General features: G+C 43.3%; 1 protein-coding gene across 3 annotated transcripts in view; it reads left to right on the forward strand.

Moving 5' to 3' along the window:
* The first annotated feature begins 928 nt into the window (after positions 1-928).
* The window catches only part of MXD1 (MAX dimerization protein 1), a 26,357-nt gene continuing 4,710 nt past the window's right edge, over positions 929-22,575 (forward strand). For all 3 annotated transcript variants that reach the window (XR_008618914.1, XR_003682341.2, XM_007113454.4), the window contains exons 1-4: positions 929-1,247; positions 1,997-2,096; positions 7,191-7,220; positions 21,094-21,208. Coding sequence is in view for 1 of the 3 variants with exons in the window: in XM_007113454.4 (XP_007113516.1) it covers positions 1,175-1,247; positions 1,997-2,096; positions 7,191-7,220; positions 21,094-21,208 (318 nt within the window). In the remaining 2 variants the exon portion in view is untranslated. The remainder of the gene's footprint in view (positions 1,248-1,996; positions 2,097-7,190; positions 7,221-21,093; positions 21,209-22,575) is intronic.

The raw sequence follows: 22,575 nt of genomic DNA on the forward strand, positions 1-22,575 counted from the left end.
GGAGTAATTAGCCAGCACTTGGGGCGGGGGTAGTGCCTTTGGAGAGTTCAGCGCTGTATACAGCCTCCCTATTCCAGCGCTTTCTGAGGAGAGAAAAAAACGCTGGGCGGCGAACACTGGACAGGAGACAGGCTTTTCCCCGAGCCCCTCAGCCACGTGGCGCTCGCCGGAGCCCCAGGCCCACCGCCCTACAGTCGGGCTGTCTGCCGCTCTCCCTTCGGAGAGATTTCCCGGCTGGCCCCTCGACCTCGGGAAGCCTGTAACCTCCGGGTCTCGGCCGGCAGGCCCAGGGATCCAGCCCCGAACCCGAGCGGGGCAGAGCGCCCAGGTGACGCGCGGTGCCAGCTTCCACTCGAGGGACGCCCAGCAGGTCCCCGGAACTTTTCCCCGGAGACAGGTCCCGGCAACAGGTCCTAAGTGGGGTCGGGTGGAGCCGAGCCCGGCGGCGGCCGGTGAATCAACGCCGCTCGGCGCCCGGGTCAGCCCTGACGGCCCATGCCAGATCCCGTGAGGAGTAGCCGGGCCGCTGACCACCAGCCATTCAGGGCTCGCTGGCCTGGGGAAAGGTGACGTCATCGTAGCTGGGCGGTGTAGGAAGGCTCCACCAATGGGAGACAGGCAGAGTGTCGCTTTCTGTAGCTCTTGGCCAATACTAACAAAGCAAAAGGGGACCGGTTGTCGGTATAGAACCAATGGAAAACAGGGAAGGAGCACGAGGCGGAGTTGCGAATCCTGTCACCAATTGGAAAGAGAGGGTGGAGCCCGGGCCTTGTCAAGCCTGACCAACCAGCGAGAGGAGCGGACCCTGAGGGGCGGGGCCGTAATGACTTCCCCCAATCGGACAGGGCCAGAGGCGGGGCATTCTTTGGGGTGCCCAATGAGGAACGCAGCCGAAGCGGCCCTGTCAAGAGAAGGGGCTGGGGGCGGGGGGACGGTGAGTCGGAGATAAACACTCCGCGGCGGTGGCGGCTGCTGCTCTTCTTTGGGTTCTGTCACGGTGTCGGTGGTGCTCGGCTCACCGGTCCCCTCCCCCTTCCGGCGAGCGTGGTCGCCAGAGAGCGTGGTCTCAGCCCTGCTCTACGGGGTCCACAGCGGGGCGTGGGTGTCCGGCGGCAGCGGCGGCAAGCCCGTGGGCAGTGGGGGTTGGTCCAGTGGCTCCGGCCCCCGGTGCAGAATGGCGGCGGCGGTTCGGATGAACATCCAGATGCTGCTGGAGGCGGCCGACTACCTGGAGCGGCGGGAGAGAGGTGCACGGGGACGGGAGGAGTCCGGCCCGAGCGGGGACTGGGGGCTCTGAGGGGCCCAGCCTTAGGTCCGGGTGCCCAGCTGCTCCGGGGGTAGTTGGAGGAGCTGAGAGCGCGACCGCGAGCGCTCCCAACCCCCCCAGCTCTCCCCACGCGCGGTCCGAAGGGAGGCCGCCGCTGCTGCCCCAAAGGCAATGAATGGGGGTGGAAAAGTGACCGCTGCCCCAGGGTCTGGAGCGCCGCCCGCTCCGCACCCCGTCGCGAGTGGGGGGCCCGGGGCCCCCTCAGCCAGGCCCTTGGTTTACCTCACTGGGGCTCGTCCCGGCCGGCCCCCAAGTGAGCCTGGCGCCGGGTCTTGCAGACGGAGGAGCAGCGCCTCCCCTGCCCCCCACCCTCCCTCCCGGGCTCTGGCTCCCGGTGTTTGCCCCGCACCTTCGCCTGAGGCTGGTCCCACTTAATACACACCAACCTGCTGGACGTTGCCAGTGGGAAACCCAGGCTCCATGAGACTTGCTGTGTCTTTCAACAATGAGCAGCTGGAATGCTCCTTACACCTGCTCCGCACTGAGGTTATTCACTCAATTAAAAAAAAACCAATCGTTGTTCTAATAATTCCACCTTGCTCCGTTTAATTATTTCCACAATCTTCTTTTAATGAAAAATAAATCAATCTTAAAAAGGAAATACTGTGGAGGGGAGAGAATGTTGAATGTTCGGGGCTCATTCATTAACTGGATCCTCCGGTTTTCTAGAAGCTGAACATGGTTATGCCTCCATGTTACCATACAATAACAAGGACAGAGATGCCTTAAAACGGAGGAGCAAATCCAAGAAGAATAACAGCAGTAGCAGGTAATTTGGTAAATATTTCCCTTTCTCTTTTAGGTTATACTGTAGATGATACAAACTGCAGAATGGACGTTGCCTGTTGTGATTATAACAGGGTTATAATCATGTAAATGAAGTGGCGATCATGATTCCGTAATGTACACATGGTCTTAAGGCGTTGGAGGAAGCCCTTCTATTTGGGTTGAGGGGACTGAAAAGAAGAGAGAAATGGAAATGTTTTCTATTTCTTTATGAACTTTTTTAAAACTTAATTTTGCTTTTCTTCCCTTTTGGAACAAAAATCTGTGGAAACTTCAAGTGAGATTAGCAACAGTGACAATATTTTGCCTTCAGAAGTTGCAGATTCAGGGCAAGTTTTCTATACTTGAAAATACTGGACATTATCCACTTTTTACTTTTCATAGTAAGGATTTTATAAACGTGTTAAAGTATTTGACTTGGCATAGGTGTTAGGATTTCATATTTGACATGTAAATTAAATACAGTTACGTGTCTGATAATCTAATTTGTCACTCTATAATGGCAAAGAGGAACGACTGAGGCTAAAACATGCCTTTTTGGTGATGCAGGAACATATAATATTAAAATATTAATATGCCACAACCCTTTTATGTTAGCCTTGTAGTTCATGAAATTTGTAAATTTCACTGGGAAGTAAATACTGGTTAATGGTCAATGAAATCACATACTAAAACCCAGAATGTACTTCTTGGTACATGTTGAGTACTTCACTAATGCTATTGCACCCTTTTTTCCCCCTCTTTGCCCTTAATATATGTTAGCTAGGAAATCTGTCTTTATTAGACTTATTCAATTATACCTTTTATTCCAGTAAGTTAAAAACATTGACATTTTCAACACTGATTTAGAATCCTTATCCATCTCCCATTCTCATGAATATTCCCTGCGAGTAACTGTATTTGGTTAGCCTCTGTGGCATAATACAGACTACTAAAAGCCAGAGGTTTCCCACTTAAACCTTAAACTCCCTTGTCCTTGCTGCTTCTTCTGTCCTTGATTCACCCCATTGTCCTTAGCACTGGAAGAACCACAGGATATGAGTGAACAGCACATATGTGCCGAGCTCTTGAATAGGAAGGCACATGAAGGATGAATCTGTTAATTAGTTGCCTGGTAGTTCTTGAAATTTGTAAATTTCCCTCCCACCTTTAACATTATCTGAAGGTGGTAACAAGTAAAACTGTGCATGAGTACTGACAGCCTTTAAAAAGGAGGTTAATGCTGACTTGTATTATGCAATGGTATACAACAATTTATCTGTGTTGCTTTTTGTTACAGTATTTTTAAAAACTTTTTTGGAAGAACGTTGAAGCCTTTTGGTTTATTTTTCTGGATAAGTGTGGCTCATTTGTTACTTTTATCCTTGTCCACTCATGATTTGAGAGGAATTGCTCACATTAATAGTCAAGGCTTAATCCTTAGCATTCTATTTTTTTCTAAGTTTCACTCTATTTTTTTCAAAGTTTTCACTGTTTTTTTTCTAAGCTTAGTCCTTAGCACTCTGTTTTTTTCTGAGTTTCATTTTTTTCTAAGTTTCACAGGAAAGTTGTTGAGGGGATGTTCAGTGGTGAGGAAAAGAAGGGGATGTTGTTGAAGAGAAGTAGCTTGGCCCCAAAGTTGATTAGGAAAGAAAAATAATGATAGTTGAGAATTTCAATTCAAGAAATAGATTCTCTTCTCTTTAATATCCAGCTTTATTCCTGGGGAAATGGCTGCAACTCTGGATTTGGGGAAAAACTCTGTTATTTCTGTCAATGGGTTTGGTTTGCTTTCCATGGTTAGAGACCGGAGGCTATCACCATTGTCCATACTCTTGACTAATAATGAATTTGTGCAATAACTTAAGTGGTGCAAGGATTTCTGAGAGACCATGATTAAACCTGAAGATGGCACAAAGCAAACATATGAAGCAAGAGCGGGTTGTTTTGTTTAAATGTACTCACTTCCTTCATGACCTGTTCAGAATGACCCTTACCTGAGCAGTGAGACATCTCCCCAGAGAACGCAGTTTGACCCCTTGATTTGAATTAGACTTATATCCAAGGCCATATATGGTCAGGATTTTGGACTGAGGTAAGGGCTATAGAAAGACTACTGCGGGTTTACATAACCATTGGTAACAGTTTATTCTTGTTAATTCAGGTTGAAATGCTGGGCTCTTTGCTTGTAGTGTCTGGGGGGGTACTTTTCCTTGGACAATAAAAAATAAGATTTAGCTACATATCAAACTTCTTGGGAAATGAAAATGCAGATCTTAAGTTTCTCTAGTTGTTTGTTTAAAGAACAAAAACAAATGAAATTGTGAATATTGATTGTCTTGGAATCATCCAGAGAACTACAGGGAGATGGAATCTTTTTTTTTTCCTTTCCTACTGATTTTTGAAATCAGTTACTAAATATTTAGAATTGAAATCCAGAGTTTTTTAAAGTATGTTTTGTTAAATTGGTAAAGCAGGCATTGGCACTAATGTGAAAGAGGAAGTTCAGCACTTGCCACCCAGTTCTTTTATGAGACAGTGGCCATATAGCTGACTTGACAGGGTGAGTCTTTTTTAAACCAAGGACTGGTTTGGCTTAGTTATCTTTTTGTTAGAATATATTTTTAAATGGTGACATTTGACCTTTATCAGTGATTTCAGAGTTATCAAATCTTTTCAGTAATCACATGGAAAATGATTTTGACACAAGGAAGATGATTCTGACACAAGGTATCTGTATATTCTTATAATGCTTTAATTTAAAACATAAATGTTTTCCCATCAACAGAGTTGGCAGGCAGTCTCTGAACTGGTCATTTTTTGAACGGCCTGCCTTTTATTAAAGACAAATTCAGCTTCACTAAACCAAATGTACTTCAGTAATGCCCTAGCCATTAGGTATAAGTCCGCTTGTAAAAATCACCATATGTTCACCACTCTTAAGTAATCAGATAAGATCTATAGTTTCCAAAGCTCTGTTCAAAGTTCGGAAGGAGTTATGCTGCTTATGGAATTTGTTAAAAAGATTATCTTGAGGATTCTGAATTTTTTTTATATGTATCTTCAAAGAATCCAGAAATTTTGGGTAAGATTGCCCTGTGTGCTGCGATTTTTCTATAATCAGAGACCATGCTCTTTTCAAATATCCACCCTTCTCTCCTCCACCACCTTCCCAGAATGGTCCTTGTCTACAGTTAAACAGGGAAATCTTGACCAGCTTTCATCATATACTTTCATCCATTTAAAAAATCTGTCAGGCTTTGAACTTGTTATTCCCTGTTAAAACCAGAATGCCACGTGCTTTAAAGCCAAACGTTTGCAGTTGCAGGCCAGACTCTTGTTAACTGTGATATCCATTGTTAACCGTGATAGCCATTGCAGGAAGTATACCATCAGAAAAATATAACTGAAAACACTGAAGGATAACCAAGTGAATCAATTTAAAGCTTTTAAGTCAACCAGTTTTAAGGTTCCCATGTCCTTTATCTAGAAAACAAATATTCTAAAATTGAAAATACCGTCATTATCTTATTATTTGTTTTTCCTCATGAATAAAAATTGGCACCCCAAAAGCCTTGTGGAAGAGAAGTTTAGTGCTGGGTTGGAAATTTCCCGTTCAAGACTACCCCACACACACCCCACCCCCAGCCTCTGGTGTGAATGAACTTGGTGGTGGTGCCTCTTGATGTAAATGAGTGGCTGAGCGTTCACAGAGGTCGTGTTTCTCCATGATTACTGTGAGAATTTATCTCCTAGGCCCAGTAAGGTTCCAGTTATGGCCCCACAGAATTCTCGACCTGAGCCAGGGTGTCATCTCTCCTGAACTGATTAGGGTCCAGAGAATTTCCATAAGTAAAGTCAAGATTCAGCTCCTTTATAATGCTGGGAGGTTCCTCAAGTTTATTTATAACTAGTTAGGCATGAGTTGTATGAGAAGGACAATAGCCACATTGACTGATTTCTTATGACTTCTGTGGAAACCTGTCCATAAATCCTTAGACCAGACCTTATATTCAGGGTCAGCTATAAACACACTAAGAGCATGATTTCACATACACCTCTGCTTTCATCCAAGACTCTCTAATCACTTTTACAGTTACTACCTCATTGATCCACGCTTGTTCAGTAGACAACTGGCAATCATTTTTATTTCCATTTTACAGAGGGGTTAACCGAGGACAGGATGGTAAGGAATTTTATTTCTTTCACAGTACCAGTCGGTGGCAAAGCTGGGCTTGAGATTCCACCCGAAGTGCTGCCTTAACTAGCCTATCGTCTTTCCGTTGAGCTGAGTCTTGGAAGCCTCTTCCTGAAATAATTTGGTAGCTCTTCAACAGTAGCATCTTTCAGGAGGTTGTACATGATAAAATAACTTCAGGGCTTCCCTGGTGGCGCAGTGGTTGAGAATCCGCCTGCCGATGCAGGGGACACGGGTTCGTGCCCCGGTCCGGGAGGATCCCACATGCCGCGGAGCGGCTGGGCCCGTGAGCCATGGCCGCTGAGCCTGCGCGTCCGGAGCCTGTGCTCCGCAACGGGAGAGGCCACAAGAGTGAGAGGCCCGCGTACCGCAAAAAAATAAATAAATAAATAAATAAATAAATAACTTCAGGGAGTAGAAAGATTGCGCGAGGAAGCGTTATTTTTATCCATTTTAAACGGTATCCTATAGTCAAACAACTTAGCATGCAATTCTGGTGTACAGCACACCTAGAGGCTGCAGGGCTGGGGTGGGGTGCCCCACCTCCACTGCTGCACACTCGGCCTGAAGAGGGTTTTGCCGTGTTATACAGCCCAAATTCACATAGCAGTGTGCGGCTGTTCTCCTCTGTGTAAATAGAACCCTTTTAACTTCCTTTCTTAAAAGGGACTACTTTTCCACTAGGAAATGCATGCCTCTTAGTTTGTCACTTCTCCTTGAACTCTGTTTTAGATCTTTATATTTATCTAATTCCCCAAAGGGACTAATTTCTTTAGTAGAGCCCTTTCTCTGTCTTCTGTCCTACCAACTTGGGAGAGAAAGCAGTTAAAATAATTGTGTTGGTGTTGGAGTAGTCCTTTAAGACAAGAATAATCTTACTTTTATTGTTCCCTCTTTCAGATCGACTCACAATGAAATGGAGAAGAATAGGTGAGTTTCGGGTTCTGGGGGTGGGATGGGGGGAGTTTTGATGTATTCTTTTTTCATTAAGTTGAGACTTAGTTGCGGCTCTAATCAGCACTGCCTGTGTAAATCACTTAGATAGACCCAAAGACAACACCCCCAATCCTCAGCCCCCACAGCCTGCTCTTCCCGAGCAATGCGTTTCTGTGTGACTATTCTAAGGCCAAAGCATTTTAGGTCAGAGGCAGTGTTTCTACAAATAGTGTTTTTTAAAAATTACATGCTACTGAATATAATTGGTAGCGCATGTCTTAAATCATGCACACACAGATCTATAGATATAGATCTATATAGATGTAGATACACATACATATGTGTATATGTGTATTTGCAGTTCACTTGTGACTAAGGATTCTCAAAATTCAGGCAAATGTATGCATAGCAGAAATTGGAGATGGTGAGGCACTCAGACGAGGCTGGCCACCCTCACCGGGTTCCACCTTGCCACAAGCTGGAGTTTGTCTCTCACCTAGATTCCTTCTTGCTGCTTATTTAAATCTTTATTTTTCAAATGACGTAGCCTAGTCATTCTCAACTCTGGTTGCACATTAGAATCACTTGCAAAGCTTTTATTTTAATGTTTTTAAAAAATACTTTTATATGAAATACATTATACACATACACTCATATACTTGGGGGTAAGAGAACAAATTTTTATTTCTACTGATTTATTTATTTATATTTTGTCTCTTGCGGATGCCTTTTGTTTGTTTGTTTTGGCTGCGTTGGGTCTTCATTGCTGCGCTCAGGCTTTCTCTAGTTGCAGCGAGCAGGGGTTACTCTTCGTTGTGGTGCACGGGCTTCTCATTGCCGTGGCTTCTCTTGTTGCAGAGCACGGGCTCTAGGTGTGCAGGCTTCAGTAGTTGTGGCGCGTGGGCTCAGTAGTTGTGGCTTGCAGGCTCTAGAGCGCAGGCTCAGTAGTTGTGGCACACGGGCTTAGTTGCTCCGCGGCATGTGGGATCTTTCCAGACCAGGGATCGAACCCGCGTCCACTGAATTGGCAGGCGGATTCTTAACCACTGAGCCACCAGGGAAGTCCCTCTGCTGATTTTATAAAATAACTTTTTGTTATAGAACTTTTCAAATATACAAAAGTAGAGTGAATAATGTAATCAACTTCTATGTATCCGTCACCCAGCTTCCACAATTATCAATATTTTTCCAATCTTGTATAGTCAAAACCACCCCTCTCTGTGGAGTGTTTTAAAGCACATTTTCTTCTATCTCTAGTAAAGATCTTTTTTAAAAAAAAAAAACATAACCACTTGCTTTTACCATGCTGAAAAAAAATTAATAATTCTTTGTGAAGCTTTAGGGAAAAATAAAAAAAACACCAATGCTCAGACCTCATCCCTAGCAATTCTGATTTAATTGGCTTGGGTTGAGAGTCTGCACTAGTATTTTTTTAATAAAAACTCCCCAGGTGATTCTCATATGCAGCCAGGGCTCCAAACCATTTAACAAGCCTCATTCTGGTCTCTGAGCTCCCATGAATTTGAAGTACATCCAGATTGAGTGGCTTTCTTGGTGGCCTGCATGAAGAAGATGATATGTAATGATGGTTCTGTAAATATATGTGGTTATTTCATGCAAACCCTCTCTCTCTTTGAAGAGAGAGCCTGACTCTTATAGTCAGGATCTGAATGACATGTTTCGTCAGTGAAAGGGCAGACCAGGCCCTGACTAGGAAGGAGACTCTTGGAACAGGGCAAAGATCTAGCATGACACCACTGAGTGTGTGTGTGTGTGTGCGTGCATGCAGGCACACGCGCATGTGTGAGAGAGATGGATGCAAGATGAGTGTGCCTCGCACATGTGCTTCTCCCCATCCTTCTTCCCCCCTTTCAATTTCTTTGTGATTGTGACTGACCATGTTTGAAATCAGAGCATCTTTATGCATTAGGGATTTACGTATCATGAACTGGAAACTCCAGAGTATCTCTTCTGAAGACAGAAAGGTAGTCAGATGTGGCTTCTCTTTCTCATCTTTAGATTCTCTCCCATCTTCCTGCCTCTGGGGTGAACTGGGTAAACTGGGACTATTTCTGCTGAAAAGTCTTCTAGTTCTCCTCCCCCCTAGGCATTTTTTTTTAGGCATTTGTCTTTATTATTAAAATTTCATCCCTTCAGGTAAGGGCTCTTAGGCTTACTACAGCTTTGTGCCTTTTACCTCTGCAGGAATACCACAGGATGTCAATTTTATCTTTTATTTTATTTTTTAAAAATATTGATTGATTGATTGATTTAGGCTGCACCAGGTCTTAGTTGCAGCATGCGGACTCTTAGTCCCTATCATTTATTTTAGCAGTTCAAGAATGTTTATTTTCTGCCTACAGTGTCTTAAGAGCTTGTGCTCAGTACTGGGTACTAAGTAAGTTCATAGTGGGGTATTAAATCAGCATGGTCTCTATCCTAGAGAAATGTCGTTTCTCTAATGAGAAAGACACAGAAACAGTCTGCACAGGAGGCTGTGGAGGCAAAGTTTCTAGAAAATTGGATTTGAAGTCATCACTGAGCAAGCTGCTTATAATTCATATTGCTTCCATGTGACCAGTCTACTTTTACTTATTGAAAGGTTAGTTATCTAGTTTCCTTATTGTCCTTTCTTTTCTGGAATTTGGTCTTCTAAGGTCTTGAGCATTTTTTCTCTAGTCTAGAGCATGTGAGCAGAAGAGAAGGAAGTCAGGACTCAAATTTACTTAATTTAACCAAGCACTGGTTGCTGCAATCCGGGGTGGGGGGAGGGACGGTTAAAGTTGTTGGGCTCTTCTCCCGTATAGTGTAGCTGCCTAAGATTTTAGGGTCTGGTGGTCCGCTGAACAGCTGCACTTGTAGTCCCCTTGGTTTCAGTAGCTGAATCCTAGAAAACAATACCACTTTGCTAAAGGCTAATATACCCTTGCCATTTTTTACCTTAACATCACATTTTTTAAAAAGATTGGCATGGGGCTTCCCTGGTGGTGCAGTGGTTAAGAATCTGCCTGCCAACGCAGGGGACATGGTTTCGAGCCCTGGTCCGGGAAGATCCCACATGCCACGGAGCAACTAAGCCCGTGAGCCACAACTACTGAACCTGCGCTCTAGAGCCTGCGAGCCACAACTGCTGAAGCCCACGTGCCTAGAGCCCGTGCTCCGCAACAAGAGAAGCCACTGCAATGAGAAGCCCGCACACGGTAAGGAAGAGCAGCCCCTGCTTGCGGCAACTAGAGAAAGCCTACGTGAAGCAACAAAGACCCAATGCAGCCAAAAATAAATAAAATAAATTAAATTAAAAAAAAAAAGACTGGCATGGCTCTCAAAAAAACAAAAAAGCAACTGAGGAAAAGAACTTCCAGTAATTGGATTTTTTTTCTCTTTAATATTGCGAAGTTAGTTATACCTGTGTTAGTTTTTTCACACAGAAACCTTTTCTGAGACACATTAGAGATTCTGGAGAGTTGGTGTGCATCAGGACTCCACTATGAGAATACTATATTCAACACCACCCATTTAATAATCTTGGCATTGGTGGGAAGATAGAAGAAAAGACTTCTAGAATGGTGGAGGTGGGAGGTGGTGTTGGTGGCAGCAGCGGTATTTTTCATTCAATAGACTAGGCATTCGTGGAGCACCAAAGATGCTGGGTGCTAGGTGCTGGGGATCCAGAGCCCACAGAGACCAAGCCCCCAGAGCGGAGGGCTCCGTTTAGTCTCACTGTAGATATGTCTGTCACTTGGCCTGTGCTTCTCTGCATTGTAAGTAATTTTGTGGGTCTAGCCTCCTAAGGAAACACCCTTGGTGAGTGTGTGGTCATTCTTTCTTTTTTCAAAAACTAATCTTGTAGAAAATTTTGAGAAATATAGAAAATCATACCAAAAATTAAATCATCCCTAATTCTAGCAGCCCAAGGAAACCGATGGAACTTTGAAATGTATCTTTCCAATTGTTTTTCGGAAAGTAACTTTAAAAATAGTTTAGTGTAGAAAATTGGAAAGTTCAGAAAAGCACAAAGAAAATAAACGTCACATGTAATAGATCTTGCAGCAGTAGCAACCGCTAAGTTCTATATCCACCTAGACTTTTGTGCATACTTTTAAAAAATCAATATGGGATTATATAGTAAATAATTTGCTTCTTTTCAAGCTACGTTATGAACATTTTCCAATATCGTTAAATCTCCTTTTCTAACATTACTTGTAGTGAATGCACAGTATTACATCATATGGATGTGCCATAACTCATATAACCAATCCCCTATTTTAGGTTCTTCCCAGTATTTTTTTTTAATTTATTTATTTTTATTTTTGGCTGTGTTGGGTCTGTTGCTGCGTGCGGGGGCTACCCTTCCTTGCGGTGTGCGGGCTTCTCACTGCGGGGGCCTCTCTTGTTGCAGAGCACCGGCTCTAGGTGTGTGGGTTTCAGAAGTTGCAGCACGCGGGCTCAGTAGTTGTGGCTTGAGGCTCTAGAGTGCAGGCTCAGTAGTTGTGGTGCACAGGCTTAGTTGCTCTGCGGCATGTGGGATCTTCCCGGACCAGGGCTCAAACCCGTGTCCCCTGCATTGGCAGGTGGACTGTCAACCACTGCGCCACCAGGGAAGCCCTTTCCCAGTATTTTGCTAATATAAATGATGCTTGCTTAAACTACCTTATGGGTAATTCTCTGTCCAACATCATAATTCTTTCCTTAGGGTAAATGTATAGTTGTGGAATTAATGGTATCCACGTTGTTACGGTTTTTGATGTTGACTGCTGGATTGCCCACCAGGCGGGTTATAGGTCATATTTTCCTTGTACCTTCACAAGTTTATATTTTACCTTAAGACTTTTATGAATTTAATAAGTAAAAAGCAAACAGAAACACACAAACTTGTTTTCATTTGCATTTCTTTTATTACTGGCCCAGTTTAACAATTTTCATATCTTTGACAGTTTGTGTATGTGTGAATTGCCTGTTACATAACCTTTGCCCAATTTTCTACTGAGGAGTTTATATTTTTCTTTATTTTGAAAAGATTCTACTATATGAAGGATATATATGAAAGAGATTGCCTCTTCATGTATCATATAGTTGTCCAGTTTGTCATTTACCTTTACAGAATCAGTCTTCTCTCGCTATCTGAAATTGCCGCCTCTGTTGTATACTAAATTCTTGCTTATGGCTAAGTCTGGTCCTAGACTTGTTCTTCTGTTCCACTGATCCACCTGCTCTTCCTGTGCCAGCGTACACTGTTTTGTTTTGTTTTGTTTTGTTTTGCGGTACGCGGGCCTCTCCCTGTTGTGGCCTCTCCAGTTGCGGAGCACAGGCTCCGGACGCGCAGGCTCAGTGGCCATGACTCACGGGCCCAGCCGCTCCGCGGCATGTGGGATCCTCCCGGACCGGGGCACGGACCCGTGTCCCCTGCATCGGCAGGCGGACTCTCAACCACTGCGCCACCAGGGAGGCCCAACGTACACTGTTTTAATCATTGTGGTTTTATGCACTTCAGGATCTGGTAAAGCAAATCTCTATTCTTCCCTCCTCCTCCTTTTTTTATTTTACTATGTTCTTAGCTCTTTTCACAGTTTATTTTTCCTGATGAATTTTGTAGTCAGTCCTTCAATTCTCCATACCCCAAGTTCTTTGGGGGATTTTCAAAATCCAAATTAAATAATTCCAATATACATTAACCTTTAAAAGTTCATGTTGACATCTTAGAGCTTTCCATCCAGGATTTGGTGTGTGCGCTCATTTATTCAGATCTCTTTTCTGTCTCTAAGTAAAGTTTTTTGGTGTTTCCATATAGATCTTGCACATTTCTTGTAAAAGGTATTCCTGGGTTTATTTGTATATATTTAAAAATTGCTATTGGTTTCCCATTTTAATTACTGATTAATTATTGTTAGGATGTGGGAAACCTTTTAGTCTTTGGTTGTTGTTATATGCCCTTTATTGATGATAATTCTGCTCTTTCCTTTCCTTAGCTGGGAACTCCTCTTGTTTGAATGCCTTTCAATAAGCCACTCAGCAAATGGAGGCTGAGTGAACACATATTCGCTGCAGCCAGTGGGTCAGGAGTCAGGTGCTTGAATGGGCTCCTTTTCAAAAGAAGGTTCTAGTATCTCCTTTAATTATAGACACTCGTTTTTCTGGAATGGTACATATGCAGGCCTTTCTGGAATTAGGCAGCTGGTCTAGAGAGATTACCTCTGCCAGAGTCTTATGACCCTATGACAAAAGATTTTTTTGTGTGCTCTGTGAGGAGGATTCAGCAGCCTGATCTAAGCTGTTGTTTTCATCTGGTCAAACAGTATTTCAGTGGCATCTGGTCTGTCATGAGAAACCATTCCAGTCAGGTCTCTTCTGGCAAGATATTCTAATTGACTGCAGTTCCCTAGAGTGGTTTCTCTTGGGTCTTGCTTTTCAAATGGCCAAACTCCTTATATCAGAAGGGGTAGGGTCCTGAGTTGTGGTGTGCATTGCACCACTCTTACCGCTTCTGAACGCCCTTGACTACGTTCAGATTTCACTCTAGGATGTTGTAATAAATCCACATTGCTTTGTTGCCACATGGGGCTAAGGGCATGGCCTGGTTATTACGCAGGAAGAATATAGGTATCAGTGTGGTCTATGGTGGCGGCGTGGAGGCGCACACTGATTTGTACTACTAGAATCCATCTTTCCTGGACAGTACCTCTTGGAAGAACATGAAGAAGAGACATGCTGGTTGTTCAACCAATTTCCAATTCCTTACAGGGAACATTGGAGGCACTCCCTGACTTTTTGTCATAGACATTAATAGTCAAAGGGTGAGACAGAGCTAGCAAGTACTAATTATAATCTATATTTTGTATTTTTTTAATTGGGCTCTAGAAAGGAAATATTAAATATATACTTATGTATTTAATACTTTAATAGAGAAGTGACTTTATTACTTTAAAATGTAGCCACCATGAATTGCTGTTTCCACATTGCTCACTGAGTGCCGTGTTCCCATACAGTAAGCATATGACTATCTTTGTATATTTTACAAAGATTACAATCACAGTTACGAGAAATCTTCAAACCTTCCAAGGTTCCACCTAAGTCGGTAATGATGATGCATTTGGCAATTATTTATAAAGGGTCCATTTTAGAAAAAGGAGAGTACTTTTCTTCCTCAGAGAGTGGCTTGTAGTCTTCCCCTGGATTTTTTGTTTAAACCAGTAAGGCTTTGTTCTCAACCCAGAATCTGGAGAAGGTTATGATCTCTGTGACCTATAATCACTGTTAGGGAGTAATTTTGACCCGTTAAGATTTGTTTCTTCTTAGTCTATACTAAATATCCTTTTTTTAAAAATCACTATACAGCTCATACATACCCATATCTGAAATTATTTTTATTCAACCTCCAATTATCCTGTAGGATTTACAAAGCTATTTAATTGGCTAAATCTGTGTCCACACAAAGGTAGGAGAGGAAATAGATATTGTTTATGCAACTCTTTTTTTCTTCTTTGGAAATAATCTTAGGCCCAATTTTAATGAAAACTAGTACTCAGTGAGGTCCAGTGTATCATGTTCATTAAGTAGGGCTTTCCTCAAAGAGAAGGGACGTGAAATACCAAAGAGATCAGATTCTACTCTTAGGTCAGCTTCTGCAGGTACGTTATTATTTCTAGGCTCCAGTGGGTTAACACGAAATAGAAGATTTGGTCATTTCCATTATTTGGTAATGAAAGAAGCAGAACATTTAAATACATAGCAGGTCTGCAGCACGCGAATAAACGAATGAATGAATGCTATCTATTTGGAAAGGAGAAAAAGCTTCTGATAGGCTATGAAAGCTTGAAAACGTTTATGGAGAAGTTAAGTCAAACAAGATGTGGATGAGGGAAAAGAAAGAATATGTTTGGTAGAGGGCAAAGGGGAGCCCATTCTAGAACTTTCAGTGGGAGCTGATAGTTGTCATGGTCTGAAGGTAGCTCATATCAATAATCCTGCAATAATTTGTTTCCATGTTTGATCGCTCCAGCTAAACTTAAGTACCTTCAAGGCAGGGACTTGGTCTTACTCAACATCGTATCCCCAGCACCTAGGAAGGTGGCAGTATGTAGTAATCCTTTGAGAAATGCTAGAGGAATAAATGAATGAAAGAGCCAAGCGTATATTTCAAGATTTCCACCTGCGAACCTAATTACTTATCTACCCTCTTAACTGGCTGCCATACTGTTTGCTCTGCCCCAACCTGATTCCTTTTTGTCATAAGCTTCACTGTGAAAATCTGACGGAGAGAGTTCAGTTACATCTTCAATAAAGAAGAGTAATATCTGATAACAGTGCCTCCCTCACAATACAGTCAAAGACAGACACACACACACACATACCTGATTTCATACCATTCCTGGTCTTGACTGCATCCAAGTCAGGAAGAACTTTAGGGACGACAAAGTAAATTCAGGAGCACTGTCTGCAGGTAGCATAATCTCTACCTGTAATCTTACTTTTTTTGTTACATCTTTCTCCCAATTTACAAATCTGCTGGCCTGAGAGAGAGAGAGAGGCATGGATAAAATCAAAGAAGCTTGAGTCTGGGGACTTCCCTGGCGGTCTAGTGGTCAAGACTTCGTGCTTCCACTGCAGGGGTGCGGGTTTGATCCCTGGTCGGAGAACTAAGATCCCGCATGCCACGTGGCGCGGCAAAAAAAAAAACAACTCTTGAGTCTGGAGGCAGAGATATAAAGAGCAGCCTTCAGAATTGTCTGAGAGCACACTGGTGAGCCCCGGTGCCGTCCATCAGTGCCAAAGCTCGGGTCGGGGTGGTGCCTCCAACAGCCCACAGCCCACTTCACTGATGACCTCCTTCACTTGCATATTAATTTTCCGTACTTCATGGCTGACAGGAGTGAAGGAAAACTAACAACAGAACTGTGAGGTATCCAAATATACTTTATATTTAAATCTTTAATATATTTGGAATTTATTTTGATGTTAATCTCCCCACTCCCCTGCCATTTTCTGAATAATCTGGTCTTTTTCCAAGGATTTGCAATGTTAGCTCCATTATATGCTAAATTCATATCTATTCCTAAAGTCTGTTCCTGGGAATTTTTTCTTCTCTTCCTTTGACTTGTCTATCTTTTCCTGTATTAGTATATTCTGTTTTTAATTACTGCAGCTTTATAATACAATTTAATAACTGGTACCGCACAATCCTCTTCATTCTTCTTTTTCAAAAATTTTGGAGATCTCTCACACAGTTATTCTTCTAGGTGAGGTTTAGACTAATTTCCCAGCATTAAAAAGATTACAGTTGGGATTTTTTTTCTCTTGGTATTATGTTAAATTTGTAGACAAACTTGGGTAACATTGACGTTTTTACTTTGAGGGTTCATATCTAGGAAAGTGCTGTTTTTCCATTTATTCAGATTTTCTTATGTCTCTCTGCAAAGTTTTATAGTTTTCTTCCCAGAGATCCTTCCCAAACTCTTTTAAGTTTGTTCTTAGACATGCTCTCCTTTCTTCTTGCTATTGTACATGAGATATTTTAGGTTCTCTGGGTATGGATAACACATCCAGAGATGTGCTTGGATTTCCAAGGTCAATACATATTTGCCCCAATTTTTATTTTCTTTTAGCCATCCCAGTAGAGATGTAGGCAGGGGTCTTGGTGTGCTTCAGATGCTTCCCTTCCAACCTTGGAGTCCCTTCTAGCCCTGCCTCTACACGATGGGGGTGGCTCCAAAGGAGTCTTTGCTTTAGCATGGGTTAGCATTATAAAGTCCTTGCTGATTTTTAAACGTAAAAAAAATAATACCTTTAGCATAAGCAAGATCTTTATTTCCATAGAAAATGGGTTAGATTTTCCATTAAATCTTTTAATGACAAAAGATATCAGTTTTCTTTAAGGGAGAGTTTAGTGAATTTGGATTTTACCAGATAGCCTCTATTTACCCAGTGAGATACTCTTGAGTTCCCTATTGATTTTGAAAGGAATATGATAGGGTTATAATTATCTGTGTTTGCTCCCAGCAATTATCCTTCCTCAAAGGAAGCTAGAATTGAAAGAATGACTGCTGCCACATACAGAGCACTTCATGTCAGACCCTGGTCAGGGGCTTCCATACCCTGTCTCAGTTAATACTCACGACAGCCCTGGCAGGGTGGCATTGTCATCGTCCCTCTACTGCCAAGGAAATGGATGCTACATGGAGTTAAGGAATTTGCTCAAGGCTACACAGGAAATAAGTGGCAAGGCCAGGACCCCAAACCTTTACCCTTAATCACTACACTAATATTTGTTTGTATAGTGACTGACAGATTCAGAATATAAAAATAATTTAAAAATAAATAAATAAAATTTGAGATACTAAAAAGAAAAAACAAAAGCTTACTGAAGAGAAGCTCTAGTTTGTATCTAGTTTAATTATCATAGGCCACACTCGATTCTGAACATCACTGACTGTAGCTCAAAGATTGGTTTCTGTGTGCTACCAGATACCAAAGGTATATCAGCGCATTCAGAGTAAGGAGAGTGATATTCCTGAAGAGTCAGCAGGTGAGGTTTGTCGAAGTCCATTGGATCAGCGTGAAGAGATGAGGCAGCTGGGGCAGGAGGAAGCCAGGACTCGACTACCCTTCTCTGCTGCCGGTGGGGAGCTGGGAGGCAACTCTTGACAACAGTGGGAGCTCTGTCTGAATATGTGATGAGAGGGGATCCAAGTAGGGGTCAGATGCGGGTACCAGGTGGCTTCCTGTTGAGGAAATGTAGCAACAACCCCTGCTACTTCCTGAAAGAGGGGTTAGGCCTGGTTCACAGTGGGACAGCAGGCTCCTTCTAGAAGGTCAGAGCCCTGGGCACGGGCGTGGTCGGGACTGAGGACAGAGAGCTGAGACAGGAGCTTGTTCTACTTGTTTGGGACCTGGGCACTCCATGGGTGCTCACGCTGGCTGAAGGAGTCCGGATCCCGGCGTGGGGTAGAGGGGGGCGGGGTGTATCTCAGGCTTGAGGCCCCTCAGTGGGAGGTGCTACAGAGGGGTCTGTTTGCTTTTTTGTCTGGTTCAGGAATTGAATTTCACTATCATATGATGGAACTGAGCCTGCTTCACATACCTCATCCCTCCCCTGAGGGTGGCCCAGGCACCAGCCTGGGGATGTGTCTGCAGGTGGGCGGCAGGCGGGCAGGGCAGGCATCAGGCTGGAGCCGTGAGGCGCTGGAGCAGGCCGAGGCAGGCACTGCCAAAGATGCAAGTTGGCTTTGAATCTCTACGAAAATCCAGAAAGCACTGTGCTCCTATTTCCATAAAACTAGGTCAGAAAACACTGAATGACCATGTTTTAGCCTAAACTTGAAGTAGTCAAATGGCTTATTTCAAGTTTCACAACTGGGAGTGTTCTTTGGAAACCCACATTTGGGTAGTGAAAATGTACTTTCTGGGCTAGACTCCCTGAGTAACTAGAAATGACGATTCATGGACAGATGACTTTATTATTTTTATCAGTAGACAAACTTCCTTAAAAATTTACATACTCATATCTGTAGTTAAACCCACATCATAAAAGGACTAATATGACACTGTTCTGAATCATGTAGTCTTTGCAATGAGCAGGCTGAAAAATGTCTAAATCTAATTTTAATTTTTGAACTTTTTTTAAAACTTGACAGTCTGTAAACTTTGTAGTGAGAATAACTGTATGTGACTAATCATACATTCTCATGGTGTTTCTAATAACATGATCTATTTTCATGGCTCTTTGTGAAGAATGTTATCCAAGGTGAACAAGTACCTTTTATACACAAATTCTGTTTTTGTTTTTTTCTCCTCATGTAGTAGTTGGAGGAGCAAACCTCTAATGTGACTCTTTGCTGGTGGCCATTCCACGTGGGCAGGTTTTCAGAGCAAGCAGAAGTCTTGTAAAATAGTAAGGCTGTTGTACCGCTACCTCTTCCTAGCTCAGGAGTGAATGCTGGACTTCTCTAGCTTGCCAGGGCTTAGGGGACCTTGGAGAGTCTAGGACAACCTCAAGAGCCAGAAGAGGAAGGAGGCTCAGAAGCAGGTGAGGTGAGGGCTCAAAACCACTTGTTGGATCTGCCTTAGGGGAACCTCCTGAAGTCTTGATGTGAAGGGTGTGAATTGACCGCCTTGGTCAATATCAGGCATATTGACCTGTATTTGAGCTTTCTGAAGCAGTTTTCTTCTTTCGATCCCAACCTTTGCTAATACGGTGAAATTTTTAGGAGGGAAAAAAGGGCAAACTGAGCTTTCCGGTTGTCTCCCAGTTCAGCTGGAGGATAGCCTCCCAGGCTCCCAGGAGCTCTTTTCCAGGTTGCCGTGGGGATGGGCAGTGGACATGTACCTAAAACCCCAGGATCCTGAGCACTACTGAAGGCGCAGAGACATAGCAGAGATGGACTCTGCCCCGAGAAGCTTGAAGTCTAGTGGAATAGACGACACCATCCACGCGGCAAGCGTGCATTAAGCCTATGGGAGGGGAAGGCACCAAGGCAACCCAGCAATGGTTAAGTTGCGGCCCCATCTTTCTAAGGAGTTGGCAATGAATGGTTAAGTCACAAATACCAAAAAATTCAGGCAGAACAGTGAATTTCCCAATGAATAGGATAAACAAATACGTACTCAGAAAATGGAGGAAGCACTGTGGACTGGAATGGCCTGTGAAGACTTGAAGGAGGTGGTGGGCTGAAGCAGAAACTCTGAATCTTGGCTGTTTCTCACATTCACGGAATCTGCTAGCCTCTAGGATAAAGCCTAAACCAAGGTTTCAGTGAAGTATTAATTTCCAAAATTTTAGGGACTCTTGTGCTTCTGGTCAGTCTGGACTAAATGCGCTCTCCCCGGTGGGTCTCCGTGGTTTCTGCCGCATGCTGCCGTCTTCCCACTCTGCCCCGTTGGGCCATTCTGCCACACTGTAAGACCTGTTGGTGGTTCTCTCCAGCTGTCAGCATGCTTGTTAGTATAGAAATGCCACTGATGGGCATGTTCCTTGTTTCTAAAAAATGCATCTAACTTTTTGAATGGTTGAAGGACGAAAAAGTATAACAAATTATTCAGTAAAAACTCCCCCCCTTTCCTTGTCCCTGTTTGACTAGCCCCTGACTCCTTTCTGCCCAGCCACTGTTACTAGTTTCTTATGTATCATTCCAAGCTTTCTTTATGTTGTGCAAGAAAACATGCCTTTAGATAATTATTTTTCCACCATTTTTACCCAAAGATGTAGCATGTTATATGCACAGTCTGGTTTCTGGCTTTTCTTTACTTAACAGTATATCTGAACGTTCTTTCCTCATAGTACATAGAGTACATTTTCATTCTCTTTCACAGCTGCATAGTACTCCACTGTATGGATATACCATACTTTATTTGATCAGTTCCCTATTGATGATGAGTTGGGTTGTTTAAATCTTTGCTATTACAAATAAAGTTGTAATGAATAACCATACACATTTGTCACTCACGTGGGTAAATATTATATACAGCAAGATATAGTTGTAGTGATTTAGTGGTCCTGAAAGGGGAAAGAACAGTATAGGTTCAAAGGATTCTCTCACTGGCATGTCATTACTTTCTGAACTTGGATGTTCTGTAGGTCACATCATAACCCAGAAACCTGGAGATAACCTGATTCATGTGCTTAATAATAGTAGATATTAGTCTCTACCCCTTCATGCATATTATAGACTTAACTTTAGAAAACCATGGATTTTGCTTTTCCTTGGTTTTTACCAGAGTTGTATAATTTCAGAAGATGTCCGCTTGGCTGGAAGTCACCGGTGGCATTTGCCATCACTGGGCTGGGCGACTTCATACTCTGTTTGAGCTTGTTCTCCCGGCTGACTTCCGGCCGGCTTTGAAAGTCTCAAATGCTACTGTGATCTTGTTTTTGTAGACGGGCCCACCTTCGCCTGTGCCTGGAAAAGTTGAAGGGGCTGGTGCCACTTGGTCCAGAATCAAATCGACACACTACATTGAGTTTATTAACAAAAGCCAAATTGCACATAAAGGTAAGTGCATCCTGGGATGCCTTTTTGTCTTTACCTGCCCAGTGAGGGTTTGTTTGTTGTTATGACGGACAGCAGATGTCTGTCTCCAGGACAGTTCTCTCCTCTGAACTCCTCCAACTCCATCCAAGTCAACGTCTTGGATGACTCACAGACTCAGCATGTCCAGAACCCAACTGAGTAGTTCTCACCCCTGTGCGCCAGAAGTTAAATTGTCCATCCAACTGTCCGTCTCATGTATAAGCCAGAAACTCAGGGTCATCCTTGCTGCTGATGATCATCTTGCTCCTTAGCCACGTGTCTCCAAGACTTACATATGTCACAGCCTGCTGTATTTCCATAAAGTCCATCATGTACTGTAGTAAACAGCTCAGAGGTCTCCTCCAAGCTAATCTCCAGGCTTCCCAAGAGCAATCCTGCCAAAGCTCAAATCAACATGTCACCACATTTAAAAGTCTTCCGTGGCTCAGGACACACTGTATGACCAGGCCTGCCCGACCCGGCCCTCACCTGCCTTTGCAGCAGCAGCTTGTGCCAGAGGCTCCCCTCTCTGCCTCAGCCCTTCTTTCAGTCCCTTGCACTTATCAGGCTCTCTCACCACAGGGCCTTTGTACATGCTCTTCCCTCTGCTTGGTATGCTTTCCCCTCCCTTCTTCACCTAGTTAACTTCTTGTCATCCTTCAGACCTCAGCACAGGTATCACCGCGCGGGGAAACCTTCCCTGACTAGGTCCCCTCCTTCCTGCGACAGATGGTCCTTATTATTACTGGATCTCTCTCTCTTAGTACTTATCACAGTTGACACCTGACCATGGTTTGTGTGACTATTTGGTTGTCTCTGTCCATGCTGTTAGAGTATGGACAAGGGAGGGGACCAGATCTTTGTGCTCGCCTTGTATTTCTAGCACCTCCCGGAGGGTCTGAAACAGAGTCAGCACCACTCAGTATATGACTTGAATAGCCAAGGGTAACTCCTGAGAGCCACAGCCAAAATCACTGTTTAGCATGTTTTTATAGTCAGAGTCACAGTTGGACACATGTCACTTGAATTATGGTTAATAGCCTTGCATACATGGCAATTGTAGGAGGGAAAAGAACCTCTGTTTAGAGCAAAACATCCACAGTTACACAATCTTCAGAATTATCTGAGAAGCTAGAGAACAGATTTGTAAAAACAAAATGATCTATGGAAATGTGTTTTCTAAGCTCTTATTCGGACAATTTAAAATCAGGACTTCAAAAGGGAATATTATTCCTGCCAACAGACAGAAGTTAAATGAGATTTGGCGTGACACAAAAAAACGTGCCTGTGTAATTGGGACACGTACTTGAATAAACATACTTCTTTTTTTTTTTTTTTTTTTGTGGTAT

This window comes from Physeter macrocephalus, chromosome 12 (assembly GCF_002837175.3).
Source record: "Physeter macrocephalus isolate SW-GA chromosome 12, ASM283717v5, whole genome shotgun sequence".
Taxonomy (NCBI): Eukaryota; Metazoa; Chordata; class Mammalia; order Artiodactyla; family Physeteridae; genus Physeter; species Physeter macrocephalus.